Source organism: Molossus molossus, unplaced genomic scaffold (assembly GCF_014108415.1).
Source record: "Molossus molossus isolate mMolMol1 unplaced genomic scaffold, mMolMol1.p scaffold_m16_p_5, whole genome shotgun sequence".
Taxonomy (NCBI): Eukaryota; Metazoa; Chordata; class Mammalia; order Chiroptera; family Molossidae; genus Molossus; species Molossus molossus.
Genome location: NW_023425388.1, coordinates 12,023,284 through 12,048,587, shown reverse-complemented (window position 1 = coordinate 12,048,587; position 25,304 = coordinate 12,023,284). Strand labels below are relative to the sequence as shown.

Here is a 25,304-nt window from a genome sequence, read left to right as displayed (position 1 = left end):
ATATCTAACAACCTGATGGTCACATCTGGGAAACACAGCATTGTCACATACAGTGACTTAACACATGGCCGGATTCAGGTTTCCCACTGCCTAGTCATGTCCTGTGTGGCTTCCTTTTGGAGAATGGTGACAGTGGGGAAAGCAGGGCCCCACTAAGGATCCTGCCCATAGGCCAGCTCTGGCCAAGTCGGCCCCCTGCCTGAGCTGTGCATGCCCCCAGGACTGTCAGACACCACCACACAGAGGAGCAGGGCCCGAGCCACCGCAGTGCCCTGTGTGGCCCCGGTCCCGGTCGCCCTGTTCTTTGCTTCTCCCATTTCTCAATTTCCTCACCGGTTGCAGGGTGGACACCTCCCCCTCTGTGCTTGACATGTAATTTGTGGGTGAACTTTGAGGCTGTTCCCCAAAACCTTTCACCCAAACATTCCAACATTACTGAATCAATTAGAAAACACAGGACCCATGCTGCACTGAAATGTCACATGCGCTTGGGTGACTTGCGGAGGCCTCATCTTCTGAGGGAAGTTCAGAGGGGTATCTCTGGGGACAGCACAGTAGCAGAGCTTGGGGACAGGATGGGATTTGGGGCCCTTCAGCCCAATGTGGATCAGATGACTCCCAAGGGACCTCACACTGTCCATGGCTGCACCGGCATCACCCGTGTGCACAGCTCAGGGACTCCTCCCCTGTTTCTAAGAGAAAGAGAAGCTGCATCCATGTGTGGGCATCTGCGGTCACTCCACAGTGGGGGAGGGGGGAGCAGCACAAGCCCCCACCCTCTGCTCTGCTCAGAGCCGTCGTCTCCTGGCCCAGGTGGCTGCTGCCCAAGTCACCTTGACACCTCACCCAGAGGACCCACTGAGAGTCACAGGTCAGTCACAGGAAGGCAGCCTAGCCCCTTCCCCTGATGGTGTGGGGTCCCAACCTCCCAGGATGTACTCTAAGAATTCGCATGACTTAAGGCAAATTTAAATCCCCTGTCTCTGCAAACATTTAAAATGGAAAAGACATCATTCAGAGAAGAGAAAGTGAAGACCTCAGGAGGGAAGGATGGTTTGATTCCTGGGTCAGGACACTCAGTATTCTTGAGATGTCCGAGCCCCTCCCCCAACAATTTATGGATTCAGTGACATTCCAACCAAAACACCAGCAGGCCGTTCTTACAAAAATTGACAAACCAATTATAAAATTCATAAGGAAATGCAAAGGACAGAACCGCAGAGCAGTTCTGTCAAGGACAGGCAGTTCTGGAGGACGCACGGGTAGCACACTGTCAAGACAGACAGACAGATCCATGAACCAGGGCAGACTCCAGAGACAGACCCACACAGGCAGGCAACCGGTTCTCAACAAAGGCTCCAGGCAACTCAGTGGAGGAAGGACAAGCTTTCTGATAAATGGAGCTGGAAAAACTGAACATGTATAATAAGCAAGAAATGAAAGACCTGAAATCTACACTTAGCACCTAGATATCCTCTGGACCAGAACCCCAGGCCACACAGTACAGCGAGCCCAGGGTTGGGCTGCCCTGTGGCCCAGGTGGGTGTACATCCCTCACTCAGAGCTCTTGAGGGGCCGGATGCTTTACCCACCTGGCCCATCCTGGCTGTGCCCTGGGGAAGCACGTCTGAGGAGAGACCGTGAACAGCGGGACCCTGGGGGACCGAGGGTCAGTTCTCACTCACTGGTTCTTTTCTGTTTCTAATTTGGCTGCATTGAACACGTACTGTTTCAGTAATTTAAAAAGCAACCAATGCTTTTTTTCAAATTAAAAATGTCTATATAATTTTCTAAAACCTTGACATAAATGTGCAGACAGAACTCTACAGATTTCCCCTTGAGGTTCCTGTCTCCTGATTGTTCAGTGGACACGAATCCAGGCACTGCTGTGAAGGGACTTCGCAGATGTAACTGACAGGTTACTAACTAGCTGACTTTAACACAGGGAAATTATTCTGGAAATTCGGGGTATGACCCAATCGTCACCCAAAGCCCCAAAACAGAAGAGGAAGGCAGGAGAGGTGAGGCAGAAGGGGGTACTGAGGAAGAGGAGCTGAGGAATGTGGGCCATCGCTTGAACCCACGAGCAGTCCCTGGCCGACAGCAGTAGAGAACCTGGACCCTCAATCCTACCGCTGCAGCGAAGGACCCTCCCCTGGGCCTCCTGCAGGGCAGCAGCTCTGCCCACCCCGCCTTCGCCTCTCTGCGCTCAGCAGGACTCCTACGTGCAGCCAGAAGCAGTTAAATTTATGGCAGTTTGTTACAACGCAGCAATGGACTAAGACACACTTCATTTTCCATGCATCCCAGGCACCTTGGTTCCGACTCTATCAGGTCGGTGCCTGTGTGCTCTCTGGGCCAGTGCACCTCCAAGGTCACCAGCGGAAGTCCCAGACCCCAAATGCTGACCCCAGGGTGAGCTCATTTCACAGAGGTTCTGGGCAGAGAAGTCTCCGTCCTCACAGCCTACTCTCATGTGCTCCTAGCAGCCCACTGGCCCCAGGCTGCGCCGTGGCATGTCACTCCAGTAGCACACTTGAGATGGACCCACAGATACCCCAGAAATAAGAAAACAGGAAACAAACCGTGGGAAAGAGAAGGACACATCCCAGAAGCCATTCTGCCCTGACTTCTTCTGGGGGAAGCTTGTTTTCATAGATGACCCCGCAAGTGCCAGAGTGGCAAAGGGGCAGGGCAGGTACCGACCACTCCCCAGTCTGGGGCTTGGGTTTGCAATGGACAGGAGCCCCTCACCCAGCCCCACACACACATGCTCTCGTGCACATAGCACTAACACACACATACACGCACACCACTAGCATGCACACCCACCCACAAGAGCTTTACCTCCTAATAAAGACACAGTGGTGTGTTCCTCGATTTCTTCGGTTCTGGAATCCTCTGAGTTGCTGCCTCCAGCCAAGGGAGGAGAAGTGACCGGGGGAGCCTCGGGGAGGCTGGGTTTCAGGGACGGTCCCTGGCAAGGTGAGAGTGGAAACAGCTCTGTCATTCAGCCGACTTGGACGTCCTATGGATTCGCATGCTGGCAAATGTCAGGTTCTGATTTATTTGGTTTGTAAAATAAGAACTTTCTAGACTTTAAGACAGATGAGAAGAAGCCCTGACTGATTTGGCTCAGTGGTTGGAGTGTCGGCCCACGGACCGAAGAGTCCTGGGTTCGATTCTGGTCAAGGTCACGTACCTCGGTGTGGTTCAGCCCCCAGCCCTGGTTGAGGTCATGTAGGAGGCGACCAATCAATGTGTCTCTCTCACATGGATGTTTCTCTCTCTCTTTCTCTCTCCCCCTCTCCCATCTATCTGAAGATAAATGGAAAAATATCCTCAGTAAGGATTTATTTTTAAAAAGAACAGTGAGAAGAAGCCAGGAACTCCCCACACCCACCAACTTCCCCCATGCGAGGGAAGGACCAGTGCCCACTCCCCAGGCTCAGGGCCCAGGGTGGCCCCTCAGTGACACTCCGAGTCCCTGCTCCTTCCTGTGATCCCAACAGAGGAGGGCAAGTGGTCAACACTACCACAGATGCCCTCGGTGGGGAGAGCACACACTGGGTGTGGCTGTGACGTGCCGCCTACCCCGCCCAGCGAGGACGAGGCCACTGCTCTAAAAACCGCCTCCCTGTTTTCCACGGAGCTGAGGACATGGCTGCAAGTGGGTGTTCAAATACGAGGCAAGACTTCTGCAACTGGCCACCCCACGTTTGGCACGTGCTTCCCGAGGACACTGTGTGTGGGTGACGGTCATCCTGTGAGTCCTGTCTGAGGGCTCACCCCACTGTCAGGAGGGCAAATGGCAGCCGTGGCAGAACACCAGGCCCTCCCCATAGCTTGGGACCTCCACCTGGACCAGGCCTGTCCACTCGTACGGGCTTCTGCCCAATTCCTCCGACGGTCCGAAGCCATGCTCACCAGGGGCCTGCTCGTGGATTCCTGACACGGAGCCTCGCCAGGGACAGGCTCCCGGCCCACACTGAACCTGTCTAATAGGAACCCCAATTTTGGTCTTTGACCCTCCAGACTATTAAGAGAGGCCACCAAGCTGTGGCATTTCATGCAGCTCAGACACCATTGTTTTGTGGGGTCCCAGCACCCCCAGTGACTGGTGTGTGCCCTGGGTAGAGACAGAAGCCAGATGGGCAAAAGTGCACCCGTGTTCTCAAAACCAGCCACGTCTGTGAGGAGGAGGCTCAGCAGGAGAGGAGCACCCAGGCTGTCTGACCCTTGGGGGTACTGTTTTGGGCCACCACCCACTGACCCGTGTCCAGGAGCCCACCGGGCACAGAGCCTGCACGCAGGTGGGCGACCCTCCTGGCCCTGTTTCCCTACGAGCCACCACGGCATGGCCAGGTCCCAGGCCCCACCTCAGGGAGGGCGCCGGCCAGCCACCCCTGGGCAAAGACAACGTGAGAAAGAGGCCCCTTCCATGTCCCCGAGGCGCCCTCCCTCCTGAGTGTCGCTTCAGGTGGCGCGCTGAGAAGCTCACTGAGTTGGCCCCATGCTGCCCTGCACAGCTTTTGCCTTCTCCGACTTACAGACCCCCTCGTTCCTTGGGGCCCCACCAGCTAACAGGAAAGCACAATCAATGTCAAGGTCACCTGAGGGACTCAAGGAATGTGTAGAATTAGAGAAAACAATTTTAAGCATTCCCGAGATGAGAGGGAGTGTACCCAGGCTGGGACGGGGCCCTGGGTGGAGGCCCTGCTAGTACTCACCACTTCCTTCTTGAGAAGCTCCTGGTTTTCCCCCAGCCCACTTCCAAAGTCTCCTGACTCCTGCGGGGTTCACAGGAAACAAAGAAGCTGGTGACTGAAGCCCCGGACTGGCAGGGCCTGGGGAACAAACCAGGGCAGGTCCCACCTGTCCCAGGCCAGGGCAGGAGGAAGAGGGCAGAAAGAGGTGGGGGGCTTTTCGAGGACGCCAGGAGGGAACTGGCCCTCCCTTGAGCGGTGTCAGCTTGTCATCAATGAAGCATGTCCGGTCAGACCAATTAGTACGGCCCATTGGAAATCAATTTGGCTCCTGGCCAGACATACAGAGAACCGTAAAGAAACATGTTCCTTTCTTTACACATGTCACCCTGTCCCTGGGTCACTGTCCTGGGAAACGGCCCAGAGGACAGAGCTTCTGCAGAGACTCATCAGTGTACAGACCACACAGTAGACACGGAGCAAAACAGAAGGCAGCTGAGGGGACAAGACTGGACAAGCTCACTCTAGTCACAACTGTGGCCACAGAGGGCGAGTTTTGTGATCTGGAGCCTCCCGGGGACTCGGCTGTACCCCTGTCTGTCCACACCCAAGAATAGGTGGGTTTGCCTCCTCAAGTCCCGTGTGATTGTGTGCACACCCACTCACAACTCTCACATATCTTTGCCATGCTGACTGCTAGCAACTGTGCCACCCACTGGCTGTCCTGGGGACAGTTTCCATCCAACTGTGCCACCCACTGGCTGTCCTGGGGACAGTTTCCATCTGATAGTCACTCTATGTTCCATGTGTGATTTGAATGGAGGGTCCCAGGGAAGGGGTGGGGGGCTCTTTTTTATGCTATAGGGCAACTTAAAATGTTACCAGGTACCCAAATTGGCATCTTTAAAAAAGAAACCTTTCTAATCCCATCACTTTGGGGTTTCTGGGGTAAAAGCTAGCCCCTATTAGCTTGGGCTCCCCTCCCACAGGGTAGGGACAGCATTGGGGGAGGGGACTCACCCCGTCATCGTCGTCGTCATCATCCTCCAGGCAGTGCACTGGGCTCACCTGGGGGTCACTGCGCACCCTCAGCTCCGCGATTATCCCCTGAACACAGAGGGAGACAGAGGTCACCAGCAGTCACAAAGTAAGTGGCAGGGGCACAGAGAGACCCTAACTCACAGCCTGGCACCGTCTAAAGTCAAGATTTCAGCAGGTGACATAAAACAGAATGAGAGGGGCCCCTGCCCAGGGTCAAGCTAATGCTGCTCCTAAGGTGCAGCACTCAGACACAGCAGGGAACAGTTGGATTAACTGGGCAGAACCTAGGCCTTACTCTCTTGGCAATGCCACCTTCTCAAGTGAGAAGCAGAGGACAAAACAGCCCACAGCGCTTGGAGTCAGTTCTTGGTTCTCTGTGCACGTGGGCTGCTCAGCCCAGAGTAAATTCACTCGTTCACTCACTCACTCATAACCCCTCACATGCTCTCAGCCTGCACTGGGCGCCAGGACATGGCCTGGAACAGGGCCCTCCCATCTCATCTTAGTATGAGTCTTAGAGGGGATCACGCCCAGGTAGGACGGTAAGACAAAGATGAAGTGTGTCGCTGAAAGTGTTATCCCCAAGGGACATGAGGCAGATGGCACTGGGTGGGGGGAGGATGGGCGGGCAGCAGATGCAGGGGGGCAACGTCCTGAACTGTGAGTACAGAGGGTCCACCGTGTGGAGAAGACACAGGACACCTACCTCAACAGGAGGCCCTGAGGCAGGGAGCGGGGGACAGTTGCCAGTTGGGGACAGCACAGGTTATGAGAACCTCAACTCTGGCTGCACTGGGGCCTTCTCTGCAAGGCCCCATGATGCCCAAAGGGCAGGGGTGCAGGGGTGGCACCAATGGCAGGATCTGAATCTCGGCCGACTTCTCGGAAAGTATGTGACGCTGGGGATGCAGGGCCTCGACACCAGCGGGGCTCCCACAAACCCAGGAGGAGCCTGTGCCGTTGACGTGTGATCCCAGGGCACAGAGCAAGCAGGCTCTGTTGGCGCGCTGTGGTTTATCCTCGATGGCGCTTTCTAAAAGGTTTCCCGCCTGGGAAAGTCTGAATGTTCTCCGTGCTTTTCTAGTGTTTTCTGTTTTCCACTTAACATCTCGACCCCTGGGAGTTACTCCAGTGCACTCTTTCCGAAACAGAGACCATGTTGGGTCAGTTCCGAGGTGCACGTTTTAACCGCTTTCCAATCGAAAGACCTAGGGCAGAGGTCGGCAAACATTCTCTAGGCCACGCCAGTTGGTCAGTATGTCCAGGCCTTCGTCACAGGACTATGTCATACCAGGAAATTGACCAGGTCCAGGTCAATATGTAAAAGATGGAGCACGGCTGTCCGACCAAACTTTTGGGACACTAACATCTTTATTTCATAGGATTTTCACGTGTCAAAAAATATTCTTCTCCTTTTCTAACCATTTCAGCATGGGAAGGCTTTCTAGCTTGCCGGCTGCATGCAAACAGGTGGCAGGCTGGACGTGTCTGAGGGCCGTGTGCAGGCTCTGGTCTAGGTCATTTTGTTTATTCCTTCAAATGCCCTTTGGATTCCCTTTACCAGCTGACCCTTAATCTCACAACCTTCTTGCTCTGCACCAACAAGGATCATGTGACCACAAACCACCAAACACGCAACTGAGCCCTAACCTGGGGCTCCACTCATCTGTGGCGGCTCAGCTCAGGCCACCTCCTCCAGGAAGCACCCCTGGACTCCCTCCCCAAGATGGTTAGCCTCTCCAGGGTCCAGTTCTGCCTGAATCTGTGTCCCTTCCTTCATCCCTACTGCTGACGGTGAGGCCTGTGAGACAGTGTCCCATCTCCCCGTGTGTGCGTGCGCGCGCATGTGCGTGCGTATATGCCTGTGTACATGTGTGTGCATGTGCGTGGTTTTGTGTGCATGCATATGGGCATGGGTATAGGGGAGCCACACACATAGGTGTCCTCTACCATCCAGGCTCCAAGGGTACCAGTGCCTAGGCAGGGGTGGGGAACATCCAGCCCGTGAGCCATACAGGCCTGTGAAGTCAACACCAGCTCACATCACACGCCTCACCAAATAAGCCTGACCCAATACAGCAGACTAATTTTTAAGTCGATAATTGTGTCTGGCCCAAGAATGATGTTATAAATATCCAAATGGCCCCTGGCAGAAAAAACGTTCCCAACTCCTGGCCCAGAGGAAGCACAGGCCATTCCGGACCTAAAAATGCAGAAGTCAGGTCAGGGGTCAGCAGCAGCATCACATTTGAGATGCCAGTTCTTGGCCCCCAGCCTTGCTGAGGGAAGGGCAGGGAGAACCCCAGAGGTGACAGTCACCAAGATTGAGAACTCAAGGGGTGGAAGGAAAGAGCAGCTGTTAAATTTCTGGAACGTCCCCTTGGTCAGGAGTGGCGGGTCTGGTGCCGCTGGGTGCGGGGCCATGGTGGGCGGAGGGCTGTGAGGGCTGGAGAGGCTTACACCTTCCCGCCCGCTCGGGGCCACCCTCGGCGTCAAGCCTGTCCGGGTGGCCCAAGCCTGGGTGGCCAGTCGACAAGCTCTTGGTTTCAGTGGGCCAAGTGCCCATTTATGTCACACGGCCAACAAGACCGATTGTGAGGAACGTGACAGTGTCCCAACTCCTCACTGAACACCAGGAGTGACCATGGGAGGTGCCAGGAGTAGGACAGGTCCAGCCTCGCCTTTCCAGAGGCTACAGACCAGGGTCCAAGGGAGCCATGGGTAGTTGGCCTGATAAACAGACGGAGGCCAGGAGAGAACCACAAACGAAACCTCAGATTACAAGGAAGGCGGCTTCACAGAGAAGCCAACAGAGAATGAGAAAATGGGGACACTCTCCATAAAGAGAAAGGACATCAAGGAAAGGTGACCACAGAGCATTTGAAATGCTAAAGAAAGGGGAGGTACACAAACACCGTACAAGAGTCGGAAGTAGCACAATAATAAGCAAAACAATGTAATAATTGCATGTAATACATGATTTTCCAGGGATATTTATAACCAAATCTGACAAGAAGAATAACCCTGAAAAGACCAACGAGGTGCCAGGACTTTCTGACAGGAGAAAACAATAAAGCTTGTTCTGTAAGGACCTGCAGGGACCAGCGCTGGGCTGGGTGTCCGAATGTCTGAGGGGGACGCCCAGTCGCCGCGCTGCACCCTGAGCTTCCGTCCTGCCAAATCGTGTACATCAGACGACTTGAGTGAGTCTCTCTCAAGACTCTCGATTGGGAACGTCTGAAGAACTTTGCACTACATCGATCTGCATCAGACAACAGGCTGCTCCTCTCCCCCAGCTGGACTCTGACCAAACACCCACACAGAAAAGTCCTGAAACTTCTGGCCTGCGCAGACCCAGGGGCCAGACCAGGCTTGACTCGGCTGGATGTGACCCAGGAGGCAGGGCCAAACCCTGAGCCAAACGGCAGCCGTGAGCCGCCCCACTCCTGTCTTTCGAATCTGCAAAGACTTCGCTGGTATGGTCAACGCCATGTGGGTGTTCTCCAGGCCAGATTTAATCACAGAAACACTTGAAATATCCCAGTGTTGTTGTTTTTTGTTTTTAATTCAAGGTAAAAAGGTAAATGACAAATTTGGAAGTAATATTTGCAGCACAAAAAACAAAGGATCCATTTCTTTCATATGTAAAGAGTTTCTAAAAATCAACAGAAAATGGCTTGAACCCATCAAAACAAAAATGCAAAGAACATAAACAGGCCAGTCACAAAAGAAGAAATACAAATAGCCAATAAACATGTGAAAAAAATTAAAGTCTGTCTTCACTAAAAACCAAGAAATGCAAATTAAGACAGGGGCAGTCTGCTTATGTATCCAACTGGCTGTCCAGCTGTGCACAAATGATGTGTGGCCCTGGGAGGCCTAGGGAGGAAGCCTCTGGTGCCCTCACTGCACCCAGTGTGACCACTGAGCTCCTCCCTTGGCACCCTGAGCTCTGGGCAGCCCCTGTTGTCGACAGCAGCTCACGGGCAGTTTTTTTGTTAAACTGTCAAAGACGTATGGAACAATGGTGTGCTTTTCTATCTAAAAATGCCGAGGAGGTCACACAACAAACTGCCCGTAAACACAGCCCCCTCCCTGGGTAAGACGACTCTCTGTGACTCCTTCCAGTTAATCATGTTTGAGGATCAAAACGAAAACACAAAGAGGCCCAGTTTGGTATCAAAGTCCTGCTGGCTCCCAGACCCCATGGGTGAAAGTTTCTGCCAAAGGTGAAAGGTCAGCTTTCAGAACCCGAATCACCAGGACTTAGGACAACTTTAATCAAGCAGCTTTTGTCTGGGCAATAATTAACTTTCTGTCCCCTGAAGACACAGCCCCCGTCAGCATACACAGGGACCCCTGTCTGGGGCGTGCCAGCTGCAGACGGGCTGTAATGTTAGAATTAGTCAGAGCCCGTCAAGGGTGCCCACACGGTGTTGCAGGAAGTGGGGCTTCCAGCCAAAGGTTCCAAGTGTAGGGGCTGGGCTCCCAGAAGAAAGACCCCCCCCCCAATGAAGGCCGGGGTCTGGCCCAAAGGAAGGGGGCTCCCTGGGGAAACAGTGAAGACAGCCACCTGCCTAGCACTGCTGGGGAAGTCCTGCCCACACTGCTCTGAGTGTGCCACTGAGCAGTTTGGTAAAATAATAATAACAGCACAATTGATGCTAGCACTGGGCATAAAGCCCTGGCCCAGCTGAGCAAGTGTGCAGCCTACTCCCAGAGGCCCACTGCCACCCTCTGCTGTTGCCATCTTAAAATCCTTAATTATGGACCCAGGGGCTCATCACTTGCACTGTGCAAACGGTGGCAGGGACTGGCATCCGGGTAGAAAGGTGGTCCCAAGGGGGCCTCAGAGAAACCAATGAAGCCCAGGGAGACCCTTGTTGGGGGGGCCAAAGGGCCACAGCACCAGGGAATAAGAGACACATTGGGGCCAGGCAGACCAAGGACCCCTGGGGCCCTTGTCCAAGTGGCCAGGCCCACACCCCCAGGGCTGGTCCCATCCGCAAGCAGCAGCCACAGTTACCTGGAACTTGTCGGGGTCCGCTCCTCCGGCCTGAGCCACGAAGAGGCCAGAGCCGGGCTCCAGCTCCAGGCCTTGTAGAGATCGTGCCAAGGACACCCACTGGACCTTCTCGCAGTCCACAAAGAGTGTCACGATGTCGCCATCCACACTGAGAGCAAAGCGTGTCCACTGGCCAGTGAAGGCAGGCAGGGGAAAGCTGGCGGCCACGTGCGTCTGGGCTGCACCGGGCTCGGTGTACAGGAGCTGGATGTGCTGTTGGCCATCACTCACACCTGACAGCTTCACACCCACTGAGACCACTGCCTGGGCCGCATCTGTGATGGCAAACAGCACCCCAGCGCCCTCGGTGGCCGGCCGCACGTGGAAGAACAACGAGAAGTCGCGGAAGAACGGGCTGGGGAAGTGGTACCGGGCCACCTGGCCGCTGTTGGCATCTGGGCCAAAGACATAGGCTGGTCCCACGTCGGGGTCATCAATCTGGGTGACCTGCTGAGGTGGGGGCTCCCCGAGCAGCTGGAGGAGCCCCACCTCTGTGACCACTCTCTCTGCGAAGAAGAAAAAGACACCTCATGAGGCTGTGTGCAGAGCAAAAAGGAGAAACTGAGTCGTGCACCTGGCACCTGCCCTGCTCCTCTGTGCTCTGCGGGAACATGGGTGGATACCTCATCTTATCTAGACACACATCGGGCCAGGACATGGGGCTATAAGCCATTAAACCATCCTCTCAACAAGCTTGTAGGTCTAAGGGGGACAAGATGCATCGGGGACCATCCCGAACCATTGTGACAAGAAGAGAGCAAGGAGCCTGCTGTGAAAAGGCCGGGGGTTCTGAGCCCACTTGCAACCTGGCCCTGAACCCTGTCCTCAACCCACGCTTAGACCACGCCCCCACTCTTCCCCACCCCACGCTCTGATCCACAGGAACAACGCAGGGCACAGGCAGTAACATTACTCTCTCCCTTACAAACAAGGACGAGAAAGCTGTGCACCAGGGTGTCCCCTGCAGCTCTGTCCTCATCAGGAACCAGCCTGGAAACCAACTCCTAGGAAGGCAGAAATGAGGGGCTGTGTCTCCTAGAGGACCGGGCTGAGCTCGATCGGGTCCTGTGGCTTCCCCGTCTGCACTGACACTCAGTACAAGCGACTCACACCCAGTCCCCGAGGTTGGTTGGGGTTTATGAGATGTGATAGCCCAGCCGAGGCTGCTGCATGGGGCTTTGGGAGGCGAGGACCTTCCTCCCCTCCTGCGTGTCCACACTGGAGCGAGCTGGAGAGCATCCTCGTGAGGGGGAACCACCAGCCAGAGGTCTGCTTTCTCAACCACTGACGCTCACACTAGCGCAGCCCCACCAGCCTCCCCCTGCCTTCCAAACATCGGAGGCTCAGCCATCCCTCTCATTCACGGTCCTCAGGTGCCCTCGGTCGGAAACGCACGTGTCCTCCTCCTCGAGCCGCCAGTGTCACGGAGCACGAGTACTAACTGACATCCACCATGTGCAGGCCCTCGGTGACATACGCCCAGGCTGGGTTCTCTCCCCTCATTTCTTGTCTGTCCAGGAGGGACCAGAGGCCCTGCTGTCCACGACGCTGTCCCTGGGCCTGAGCAGGGCCTGACCTGACTGTGTGCCTGGACCTGCCAAGCCCTCGGGTGCAGTGTGGAGGAGGCTGCTTCCTGAGCATGTGTGGCCACTGGTAGCTGGGACTGATGCCCTAGGGGCCAGGAGCGTTGGGGTGGAGGGCAGGGCTACCTCCCCATGCAGCAGGTGTGGTCCCTGCTGGACACAGGACGGGGGCAGACACCAGCTCAAGGAGAGGCTGCTGCACCTGTGACTTTCCCACATATCACTTTGCCAGGCAGAGCCTGGACTCTGGGGCCGAACTTGGCCAAGAGCCCTGACCCAAGGCCTTTCCTCTCAAGATACCTCCACCTGCCGTCTGGGTGGGGGTCTACCTCCAAATAGTGAGTCATACAGGACAGATGTGCTTCTGGGAGGGGGTTGTGACCTGTGGGTGTCCTGAGGCAGGCCGTGATGAGCACGCATGTGTGAGTGTGACAGTGAGTGCGTGTACGTGTGTGTGTCTATGTGTCTGCTTGGGTGTGAGGGCACCTGGGGTCCAGCCCACCAGCAGGGCCAAGCTAACCTGGGACTTCCTGGAACAGACAATGGGAAGAAATGCTAAACCCCAACTTCTTAAAACAAGTTGCCTTTCAAAAGTCCCTGAGAAAATTAATGAAAACAGGAGAAAGGGCCACCATAGGGGGACACGCACTGTAGGTATCTGCCAGAGTTGGTGCCCCAGGGTCAGCGGCTGGTTCTGCCTGGCCTCACCATGTGGGCAGCGTGGCCAGCCTATCCAAGGGTCCCAGTGGCCTCACCCCTGTCCCTTGCAGGTAAGACCCTCATGCAGACGGTAAGTGGGGACAGCCAGGAGCAGCACAGACAGTGGCCTGGGTGGAACAGGGGCCTGATGTCTGTGCCTGCTGAGGGCAAAGGGACCCTCATGAGAGCAAGAGACCTAATAGGAAGACCCTGCCCTGTGGGAAGTAGGTGGTCACTTCCTGCTCCAAGACAGGCTGCTGTCCACCAGCATGGCGACTGCTATGATGGTCCCTTTGCATCAGAAGTACCTGAGGCCTGAGTGTTCACCCAAGGAGATGTTTACGATTGGGAAACAAGACTGTCACCAGCTTGGGTGCCAGAAGCCAGGGTGTCCTGCCTCAGCTGTCCCCAAAGTTAAACATGGGTATGCTCCCCCACCACCCTTCCTCACACAGAGTTAGAAAACTTCCAAATTCATGACAAATCAAGATGCGGCAGCTGTCGACTTCCCGGGCTGGAAGACAGCAGCACGTTACACGGGCAGTGCCAGGGGCCCCAGAGACATATGAGCAGCTCCTTCTCAAAATGCTCCTATGTCCTCTCGGTGAAATTCTTCAGATTGCCATTGGAAGCAAGCCTCCAGATGCCATGGCCTAAGATCACTGACCAGGTCTCCAGTTGCAGGCACCGTGAGCGTGCGCGGAGGATGTGGCCAGCTCCCTGCAGAGCTCTTGGCAGCTGCTGTGCTGGAGAGGAGTCCGAAGCACTAGCCCTGCTGTCTTGGGTGGGAAACAGCATCTCTCCAAAGAGTGAATGTACCTGCCGCTCCCTGAGAGCTCAGAGGAATGCCTTCCCAGAACGCAGTGTCCAGGAACGTGGTGGGTGACACCTTTGGCAAGCTGGGCCCATCTCATGGTTCACACTCCCCTCAGATCAAGAAATCAGGGGACTTGCCTAGTTGAAGACAGTTTTCCTTTCAGCAAACAGGCCGGCCATGACCAAGTGGGATTTATACCAGGTATACAAGCCTGGTTCAACATTTGAAATTAATGAACATAATCCACCGCATTAAGGCTAACAAAGAAAAATCACAAGATCATATCAAAATTGCAGAAAAAGCACTTGACAAAATCTAATACCCACTGGTGATAAAAAACTGTCAGGGAACTAGGAACAGAGCAGAATTTCTTCCACTTGATAAAGAATATGTACAAAATACCTACAGCTAACATCATACTTAACGGTGAGAACTTGCACCTCTCCCACGAGGATCAGGTACAAGGCAGGAAGGTCCCTCCCTCTACTTCTTGTCGACATCACACTAGAAGTCCTGGCTAATGACATAAGACTAGAAAAGGAAATAAAAGTATACAGATTGGGAAGAAAGAAATAAAACTGTCTGCAGATGATATAATTACCTATGTAGAAAATTCAAAAGAATTAACTAACTCCCCCGCCCGCAAACCCACATCCTAGAGCTAATAAGTGATTATAGCAAGGTTGTAGGATACCAGATTAATACACAATAGTTAATCACTTCCAATATACCAGCAATGAACAAGTGGAATTTGAAATTAAAAACAGAATACTATTTACAGAATACCAAAATATAAATCAAAGTCTGTATAAGATCTATGAGGAAAACTATAAAACTCCAAAGAAAGAAATCAAAGAACTAAATAAATGCAGGAATATTCCACCAATAAAATCCCAGCTAGTTATTTTGCGGATATCAACAAACAGATTCTAAAGTGTCTATGGAGAGACAAAGACCCAGATTAGCCAACACAATACTGAAGGAGAAGAACAAAGTTTGGGGATTGACACTACCCTACTGACACTACGCTACACTCACTCTAAACCTTCAGTAATCAAGACAGTGTGGTATTCTTGCAACAACACAATGATCAATGGAATGCAATAGAGAACTCAGGAATAGACCCTACAAATATGGTCAACTGCTCTCTGACAAAGGAGTAAAGGGGATACGATGGAGTAAAGACAGTCTCAACAAATGGTGCTGGAACTACTGAACATCAATGTGCACAAAATTAAATCCAAACACAGACTTCATATCTTTTCCCGAAATTAACTCGAAGTGCATCACAGACCTAAATGCAAAATGCAAAACTATAAAAGTCCTAGAAAATAACATAGGAAAAACTCTTGATGACCTTGGATATGGCAATAACTTTGTAGGTACAACACCAAAGGCACAAGTCATGAAAAACTGATATATTAAATGAAGCTGGACTTCATTTAATTCCTTTAAGATTAGAAACTTCTGTTATGCAAAACACATTAAAAAATGGGCCAAGCTCTGGCCGGTTTGGCTCAGCGGTTGGAGCGTCGGCCTGCGGTGCAGAGAGACCCGGGTTCGGTTCCCGCTAAGGGCACGTACCTCGGTTGCAGTTTGTCCCCGGCCCTGGTTGGTCGTGCGGGTGGCAGCCACTCGATGTGTCCCTTCACATCGATGTTTCTCTCTCTCTCTCCCTCCCACTCTATCTGAACAAAAAATGGAAAAATGTCCTCAGTTGAGGAAAAGAAAAAAAAAAAAGGGGGCCAAAGTTGACCCAAAACATTATGCTCAATTAGTATTTGACAAAGGTGGCAAGAACATACAATGGAGTAAAGACAGCCGCTTTAATAAATGGTGTTGGGAAAATTAGACAACAATGTGCAAAAAAATGAAACTGAACTATCAACTTATACCATACAGAAAAATAAACTCAAAATGGATAAAAGACTTAAATGTGACTCGTGAATCCATAAAAATCCTAGAAGAAACTGTAGGCAACAAAATTTCAGACATCATATGCAGCAGAAGTTTCACTGATACATCACCTAAGGCAACAAAAACAAAGGAAAAAATGAACACATGGGACTACATCAAACTCAAAAGCTTCTGCACAGCAAAAAAAAACAACAACCATCAAAATGGAAAGGGAACCCACTTTATGGGAGAGCATAATCGCCAATGACACATCAGATAAGGGGTTAATTTCCAAAATATATAGAGTGCTCATACAACTCATCAAAAGGAAGACAAGAACCCAATTAAAAAATGGGCAGAGGAGCTAAACAGACACCTCCCCAGACAGGACATACAAATAGCTAAGAGACATATGAAGAAATGCTCAACATCACTAATTATCAGAGAGATGCAAATTAAAACAACTATGAGGTATCACCTCACACCTGCCAGAATGGTCGCCATCAACAAATTGTCAAACAAGTGCTGGCGAGGGTGTGGAGAAAAGGGGAATGTAGTACACTGCTGGTGGGAATGCAGACTGGTGCAGCCATTATGGAAAACAGTATGGTGTTACCTCAATAAATTAAAAACTGAACTTCCATTTGACCCAGTGATCCCACTTCTAGGAATATACCCTAAGAAGCCTGAAACTCCAATCAGAAAGAATATATATATCCCTAAGTTCATAGCAGCACTATTTACAATTGCTAAGATATGGAAACAGCCCAAGTGTCCATCAATAGATGAGTGGATGAAAAAGTTGTGGTACCTACATACAATGGAATACTATGCAGCTGTAAGAAAGATCTCTTATCCTTTGAGACAACATGGAGGGACTCCGAGAGTATTATGCTAAGCGAAATAAGCCAGTCAGAGAAAGACAAATACCACATGATCTCACTTATTTGTGGAATATAATGAACAAGGTGGGCTGATGAATGAAATAAACCCAGAGACATAGAAAGAAGTATGGTTCAGACTGACAAACCTCAGAGTAGGGGGGTGGGGGTGGGGGATAGATGAGATGAACCAAAGAATTTATATGCATGTATGCGTAACCAATGGACACAGAAAACAATGCTAGAGGGGTGGGGTGGGGCGGGATGGGGAGGAGGGGTCTAGGGGGGAAAAGAAGAAACATCTGTAACAAAAATAAATTAATTAAAAGAAAAATGGGTCAAAGATATTAACAGATACCTCGCCAAAGAAAATGTAAATGTGTCAAATAAGCATGTGAAAAGATGTCCCACACTCAGCAGGGAAATGCAAATTGAACAATGAGATACCGCTTCGCACCTATCAGAAAGGCTTCCATCTGGAACACAGACAGCCAAGCGCTGGCCAACAGCGGAGCAGCAGAACTCTTAGCCACTGCTGGTGGGAACACAGCATGGGACAGCCACACAGGCAGACCGTTTGGTGGTTTCTTACAAAACTAAACATACTCTTAGCCTACAATCTAGCAATCACACTACTTGGTATTTACCAAAGGTCTTGAAAACTTATTTCTACACAAAAACCCACACACGGATGTTTCTGGAAGCTTTATTCATAATTGTCTGAACTTGAAAGCAACCAAGCTGCCTTTCAATAGGTGAATGAATAAATAAACTGTGAAACATTCAGACAATGGAAAATTATTCAGTGATAAGACATGCGCTAAGAAGCCAATAAACAACATGGAGGAAAAGTTCATGCATACGAAGTGAAAAAAGCTAGTCTTAAAAAGCTACATAATATATTATTCCAAGTCTTTACCATTCTGGAAAAAGCAAAACTGTGGAGACAGTAAGACGTTCAGCGGTTGCTAGGGGTTGGGTGAGGGAAGGATGAACAGGCGGAGAACAGGGGATTTTTTTTAGGGCAGTGAAACTACTCTATATAATACTGTAATGATGAGCATGTCATTATAAATTTGTCCAAACCCACAGAACATACAACATGAAGAGTAAACCCTAATGTAAATTATGGACCTGAAGACAGATGATAATTGTATTATAAGTGTAGGTTCATTGTAACAAATGTACCATCTGGTGGGAATGTTGATAGTGGAGGGGGCTGAGTGTGTTGGGGAGGGGATAGAGGCATATGGGACATCTCCGTACCTTCCCTTCAATTTTGATCCTAAAACTGCTCTAAAAAAATAAAGTCTTTTTTTAAAAACATCAGGCAAATGACAACAGAAAGTAAACAAATATTGCAACACTGTTATCAAATCAAACAGAATTCAAGTTGAAAGCCATTAAGTGAAACAAAGGGATGATACTTTTGGTGCACTGACATGTGATGAGCCTCCTACCACCCACATGTACCTGACAATAGTGCCCCCAATACACAAGACAAGCGGAAGGGGTGGCTGGCAAACCAGAAATACCTGCTTGCCTCACTCTCCTATTAGAACAGAGCACAACCTTCTTAGGGACACACACGGAGAGCCTTCCTGAACCTCAGTGTGAAGAGCACGCCACACTGGTCCCTTTACTACCCACACAGAGAGTAGGTGTCTGGGGTTCGTCAAGAACCTCATCTCAATATCAAACAAACATCTCAGGGACATCTAAGATGGTTTACACTTGACTGAAAGACTAATAAGCACGATGAGCAAAATGAGGCACCCCATGTCCCTGGGTGGGGACATCACAGACATGGCGACACGATTATAATGTCCAAATCTGACTTCACATCATTACCACCCACAAAGGCCTCAGTGAATGATTTCTGATGATCTAGAAGAGAAAATGCCCATGGATGTCCAGTGAATCTTTGAACACAGTTGTGAATTCCTAGAACGTGGGCCCCAAGCACGCTAACCAGATGCCCACGTCAGGGCCCGCACGGGGCACTTGGCCTGGGTGCAAGTAATAAAGACACGAATGAGTGAGGAGCAAACAGACTGGGAAGATGAGCAGAGCCACGGCGGCATCCTCTGTTAGAGAGAGAAGCTGGAGATCTCTCCAGGTCTGCCATTGAGGAGGGGAGTGAAGAAAACACCAGGCCCACCCAGAACCGGAGGTGTCTCCCTGGAGTGACACAGGGTGTTGTCTCAGACACGTAAAGGAAAAGAGAAAATCTCAGGTACACAGAATGTGATCCCGTTTATGCAAAAGAAGACTCTGAGAGCACGTGTACATGAGCACACACGCATGCACACGCAGGTACACGCACATGCTGCAGTAGGCAGGGTAACAGCCCCACAGATGCCCTCGCTGCCACATCTGGAACCTGTGACTATTACTCCACACGGCGAATAGGACTTTGCAGATGTGGTTATGGTGATGGCCCTTGAGAGAGGGAGATCACCCAAATTTAACCACACACAACCTGAACAGCAGAGAACCTCTCCAGCAGGAGCAGAGACCCGCTCCAGCAGGAGCAGAGACAGCGTTGTGCTGTGGAAGGAGAGCCACAGAAGGCAGCGTGAGACAGACCTGGCTGACCTCGCTGGCTTTGAAAACGGCGGAGGGGCCACGGGCCAAGGAATGTGGGTGGCCTCCAGAAGCTGGGAAAGGGTGGGAACAGAACCTCCCCTGCAGCTGGAGGAGGAACCCGCCGAGACACCTTCATTTCAGCACAGTGGAGGGATCTCTGACTTCCAACCTCTAGGAATTAAAGTAACACAGCTGAGCCCTGGCCAGTTTGGCTCTGCGGTTAGAGCGTCGGCCTGCGGTCCGGAGAGACCCGGGTTCGGTTCCCGCTAGGGGCACGTACTTCGGTTGCAGTTTGTCCCCGGCCCTGGTTGGTCGTGCGGGTGGCAGCCACTCGATGTGTCCCTTCACGTCGATGTTTCTCTCTCTCTCTCCCTTCCTCTCTCTCCCTCCCACTCTATCTGTACAAAAAATGGAAAAATATCCTCGGGTGAGGATAAAAAAACAAAACAAACAAAAAAATAAATAAATAAAGTAACACAGCTGAGTTTTGTTGTTAATATTTGCCCGAGGATATTTTCCATTGGTTTTTAGAGAGATTGGAAGGGAGAGAGAAAGGGAGGGGTGGTGGGGGGTGGGGAGGGAGAGAGAGAGAAAGAAACATCGATGTGAGAGAGACACATCAATTGGTTGCCTCCCACAAGACCCAACCGGGGCCAAGAATCGAACCTGCTTGCCCTTGATGGGACTCCAAGTCTTGACCCTTCGGTCTGCGGGCCGACGCTCTAACTGCTGAGCCAAACCAGCCACAGCACAGCTTCGTGGTTGTAAGCTACTAAGTTTGCGGTCATTTGTCACAGCAGCCCAGGACACTCCTGCACGCACATCGTGCCAATACACAGAGGGGACGGAGGACGCCATGCCGGCCCGTGAGGGCCTTGGGCTGCGTTCAGTCCTCTCTTTTGCAGCTTAATTCTGATGACGGCATGCCCACAACTAGTTCTGGGATAAAACCTGACAGAGGGGAGAAGCAGCAAGGGCAAGATAAGGGCAGAGTGGTCCTGGGGCGAGAGCAGAGGGTGAAGGCAGTCCCCCCAGGGCCAGCCCTTGCTGCTCTGCAGAACCTGCCCCTTCCCGATGGGTTGCCCACAGACTGCCCCCTACCTCCCCGACCCTGTCCCTCTGATCTGAGCTCCCTCCTTGCTCCAGGGAGCAATTCCCCTACTGGCCCACCCAGTGTGGACACAAGGAGGACCTGAGACTTGCTCCTGTCCTCCCCAAGGTAGGGGCCTCACTCGCTTTTCTCTGTGGCCTGAGGGACAAGCTCATAGACGGCAAGACCCTGCACCAGGTCCTCAATAGTAAGCTGACTGATGGCCAGCTCCAGCACAGGGCTCCCAGGGTGGCCTTCTCCCTCCTAACCACTTCCCCAAGCCCCAGCCACCTGCTGGACTGCCCCCAGCCCCTCCGCCACCCCGCTGTCCTTGAGGTGGCAGAGAGGAGCAAATACAGGGGAGGCCCTTCCAGTGGTTGGACAGAGCTTCGGCCTCAGGATTGGTGCTTGGGACCAATAGACACAGCCACACCCCCCTGGCCCACCATGAAGGGGTGGAGTGGAGGCATCTCGGCCTGGGTCTGCAGCCACCCCGCAGGGCACACTCCGGAGGGATGGAAAAGGTGGTGCAGCAGCAGAGACCCTCCAGGCAGGTCTGGACAGGTCCTGGGAAGGAAGCAGCACCCAGGCTCAGGTCTCCCCCTCCCTGACAGAGTTGCACCCCTCAACACACAGCTCAAGGAACTCACTAGGCCGGTGATGGCTGCTGCATCCCAGCACCCCCACTCGCCAGGACTCCTGTCACGGGGGGGGGGGGGGACATTCACCAATACAGGAGAGGGGCTGAAGCCTCTCTGGTCCCCTTTCCGGCCAGGCCACACCCAGGAGGGCTCCTGGTGAGATGAACATCTGAAGCCCACCCCCAGCCCGAGGGTATGGGCAAGCAGTGAGCACTGACGGAGGGTTTCCCCAGACCCTGCTCGGAACACAGCCTCTCTCACAGGCCAGGGACCCTGCCAAGGGTGCAGATGTCCGGTGAGAAGTCCCCTTTAGGCCACTCGGTTGACCAGGACAGCTTCAGTTAGAGATTCCACACCCACACACCGTGCGGCTGCACCCCACGTCCCCTGCCCCAGAGGAGGCCCAGCAGCCCTGTGGATGACGAGGGGAGGTGCACTGTGGAGAGTTGCCAGAGGCCTCCTGGCAGGACATTCCCGTGGGGCAGCCCCTGCCACACACACTTGGCGGGGCAGGGTAAGGAGAAGGCCCTGCAGCCCAGTATCTGGGTGTTGCAGGCATCAAGTGTATCTGGAACGTAGAAACACGCAGCTCACTGTGGCCCCCAAATCAGAGCCCACAGTGCTCTGGACACGGCCCCTGACCCGTCCCCCCGCCCCCACCGGTTCACAAAGGCAGCCATAGGGCCCCCAACTCTGTATACACCAGGCCTCCCAGAGCAGGCCCTGAGTGGGTTGTTCCTCTGGGAGCCACCCTCCCGGCCACTCCTGCTCGTGAGCAAGGCTCAGCCTCCCTGTCCCTCTCTCTGCAGCAGCTGTCACTCTCCCTCCTGTCCAGCTTCTGGTGTCCCCTTCCCTAGGGTTGGGCACCACCCATCACTGGCACTTGTTTCTGCCCTGGCGAGGGCCTTGGTGCTAGCAGCACCCCCTTCACTTTACCCCAGGCCTGGCACAGGGTGCCAGAGAGTCACCCACACATCCCTCAGGGGCCCAGCAGGGGGGCACCCCCCTTGAGATCCAGTGCAGCCACCCCACCCCCACCAGCCCAGCTCCAAAGCCCAATGACTGCAGGGACGGATGAGTGGTCAAGCCTGCTCCTCATGGGGAGGGGGAGAGAGGGGACCCGCATAGCCCGACACAGATGGGGCCAAGGGTTCTAAGAGCAACCAGGGCGCCGGCTCTGCTCAGAGACCAGGCCCCACCATGGACAAAAAGGGAGCTGGGAGCCTGAGGGGCTGCGGCTGCCCTCCCCCTTCCCTGACCAGAGCTCAGGGACCCATGGGCTCCAGACCCACCGACTACTGACAAGGTTTCAGCCTCTCAACAGTCGCAGAAGCAAGTCCCCTCTCCTTCGGCGTCCACCCCTGCAGCCCCCTCCGCCCAATCAGACGGGGCCACAGAAAGGAAGTCAGACACCGAGGCGGAGTGTCTGGAGCAACAGCCAGAAGTGGTGGGAACCCTGGCTCCCTCTGTGCACTCAGTTTCCCTTTCATGACTGGGGTGTCTCAGAAGACTAAATGAACTAAACTGTTTGGCAGGGGCTGCTCCCCACACAGCTGCCATTGTCCTGCAGGGAACCTAGGGTGGGGTGCAAGCCTCTCCAGACCTCAGCCTCCCCCAGCAAAGGAGACATTGCATTCCTGCGCCCGAGGGTTTGATGGGCACCTGACCATAAAGGCAGCACCAGGGGCAAGGACCTATGCCTGGTTCACACCAGCCCTGGCTGGGCTCGCATGAAAGAGTAAAAAGGAAAGGGTGGGGCAGGCGGCCATTACCTGCAGCCGGCCCAATGAACACACAGTACCCGTCCTCCTGGGCCGGCAGCGAGGCGCAGGTGACTGGGAGCCTGCCCCCGTCCAAGTGGCTCCAGCACGCGTCCTCCAAGGCTTCGCAGAACTGGCGGCAGGGTGGCGGGGTGAGCAGGGGGCCAGCGCCACAGTGTGGGGCCAGCAGCAGGCAGAAGAACCAGGCGAGGAAGGGGTGACAGTGAGTCTGGAGGAGGCCGCCCCAGGCCCGAGAAGCCTCCAATACCTCCTCTCCACTGGCGTGGTGGAGGTGGTTGGGCAAACAGGAGCACCTGATGCCCAGGCTGCCGCACACCGACAGGGAGGGCGGCAGGGGCAGGCACCGGCCGGTGGCATGGCGGACAGGCTGCCCTGCAGGGGTCAGCCAGTGGGATCTGAGTAGTGCAAAGTTATTAGCAAGACCAGGCCCCACAGAATTAGCCTTGTGAGGAACCCAAGCACCACTGTCCCCAGTTAAAGCCGAGAGTAAGATTTGAGACAGATGGGCAGGGGGGTCAGAGGAGAGAGCCGACGGGGCAGTGTCCGCACCCAGGGAACCCGTCACCAGAGGAAGCAGAAGCGGCCTGTGCTTGAGGATGTCGGGATGTTCGTGCTGCTGGCCTGGACGGGCTGCCACGGGCAAGGGTCCTATGCCATCCAAATTCGGGGGCCAACCTGGGGACTGCTGGCTTCCCCGGGGAAGGGCCCCGCCTGGTATGGAGGAGAGAGCTCTACCTGGGAACTTCGGTGTCACCGAGGGCTCCCTGAGCAGGGCTCGGGGGCTGTCCGGGGAGGGTGATGGCTGGGTGGGCACTGGCAGGCTGCCGACCTCAGTCCTCTTGGTGTCTGGAGAGCTCAAGGCCCGACTGGTCTGCCAGAGAGGTGTTCCGTTCTCCTGGGGGGCGCTGGAGGGCCCAGGGAGGGTGAGGGGACCTGTGGGGGTCACAGGTGCTGGCATCTCCATCCTGGTAGCATTATCCCACAGCTGGATGAAGTTCCGGATTCCCATAGCCACATTCAGAATCATGGCTCCGACGCCAGCAATATTCTCCTCCTTGTCCAGGCTCGCGTTGGAGGCAGGAGGAGCGGTGGAGGCAGGAGGAGCGGTGGTGGCAGATGGGGCGGTGGAGGCAGATGGGGCGGTGGAGGCAGATGGGGTGGTGGAGGCAGGAGGGGCGGTGGAGGCAGGAGGAGCGGTGGAGGCAGATGGAGCGGTGGAGACAGATGGGGCGGTGGAGGCAGATGGGGTGGTGGAGGCAGGAGGGGCAGTGGAGGCCTTGCCCTGGCCAGTCTCCAGCCTCTCCAGGGGCAGCTCAGAGCTGTCAGGGGCTGGCCCCTGCTCGGTGGGGCCATCCTGAGGGGCTACCTGCGTGGTGATATCCTTTGCAGGCTGCACAGGTGGGCTGCCTGGGGGCACAGGGGCCTGTGAGGCTGTGGGCCTCTCCGTACCAGCGGACAGCCACAGCCAGTCCAGCAGATCAGCCCGGGTGGCAGCGAGGCAGCAGGCGAGCAGCAGCAGCGGCAGGCCGAGGCCGCTGGGGTAGGGAGCCATCAGGGCTGTGTGCACCACGGAGGGAGGGTGGGCAGAAGTCTGCCCTCGGGGAGGTGGGGCCAGCCCAGCTCCCGCCCTCCCTGGGCCTGCCCCAGCAACCCCATTCATGCTTCCAGTCAGCTTTCTTCTACCTTTTCACTCTCAAGGAAGAAAAAAAAAAGACAGAGACCTCTAAATCAAGGTGACAGGCACCCTTGAGAATTTCTCACACCTCCTTAAAGCAGCCAGCAGACTTCAAGAGGCCAAGGGGACATTCCTTGGAATTCCCAGCTCCCTGAGCTGTGAGCTGGAAGAGGGGAGGCCTCGCTGGCTCCTCGCCAGAGTGCCACCGATCCCTGTGCTGGCGTGGGTTAGAATGGGGCTCCAGCCAGCACCCTGATCCCCAGGGCAGCTTCCGGAAGGACCCTCTTTTTGGCCCTGTAGCCTGGGCACCGTCCACAGAGCCCAGCTCCAAGAAGTTGCCTGGCACAGCCCCCATGGGGAGCCGGCTCTGGACAGGGCTGGGAACCACTGGACACGGAGGCAGCAGCCCCAGCCCTCTTGAATACCACCCCCTGTGCTCAGAGCCGCTGCAACAGAAGGCACAGCCCAGGAAGGCTGGCCTGCGGCTACCACCGGCGTTACACTGAAACTTGATGCAAGACCAGTTCTTCTGTGGGAACTGTTGTTTCTGAGATATTTAGCATCTGAGGAGGAGCCGTGAGGGGCTGGGCTCCCACCTAGTTAGAGATGCTGCTCCTCAGCCTGCCCACTCCACTCCGCAGCTGCTGGCCTGCCGCACCCCGTCTCACCAGAGTCCCGCTCTGGGCCCCAGCCCTGGTGACCCATGGCGTTTGTAACACCCCCGACCCCTTTCTCCATTGGTTAGAAAGGCTCTCTCGGGGCTCACCCTGCTCATATCACTTTCATCAGCACTTCTCAGAGTCCTGCAGGGGTTTCTAAGTTAATCTTTGAGACCTGCTT

General features: G+C 54.0%; 1 protein-coding gene across 1 annotated transcript in view; it reads right to left on the bottom strand.

Moving 5' to 3' along the window:
• Window positions 1-24,341, bottom strand: part of COL18A1 (collagen type XVIII alpha 1 chain) — a 50,210-nt gene extending 25,869 nt beyond the window's left edge. The window contains exons 1-6 of the mRNA XM_036242309.1: window positions 24,021-24,341; window positions 22,781-23,840; window positions 10,774-11,318; window positions 5,727-5,813; window positions 4,731-4,790; window positions 2,848-2,977 (exon numbers count right to left, since the gene is read on the bottom strand). Coding sequence (XP_036098202.1) covers window positions 2,848-2,977; window positions 4,731-4,790; window positions 5,727-5,813; window positions 10,774-11,318; window positions 22,781-23,840; window positions 24,021-24,341 — 2,203 coding nt within the window. The remainder of the gene's footprint in view (window positions 1-2,847; window positions 2,978-4,730; window positions 4,791-5,726; window positions 5,814-10,773; window positions 11,319-22,780; window positions 23,841-24,020) is intronic.
• Window positions 24,342-25,304: the final 963 nt, after the last annotated feature.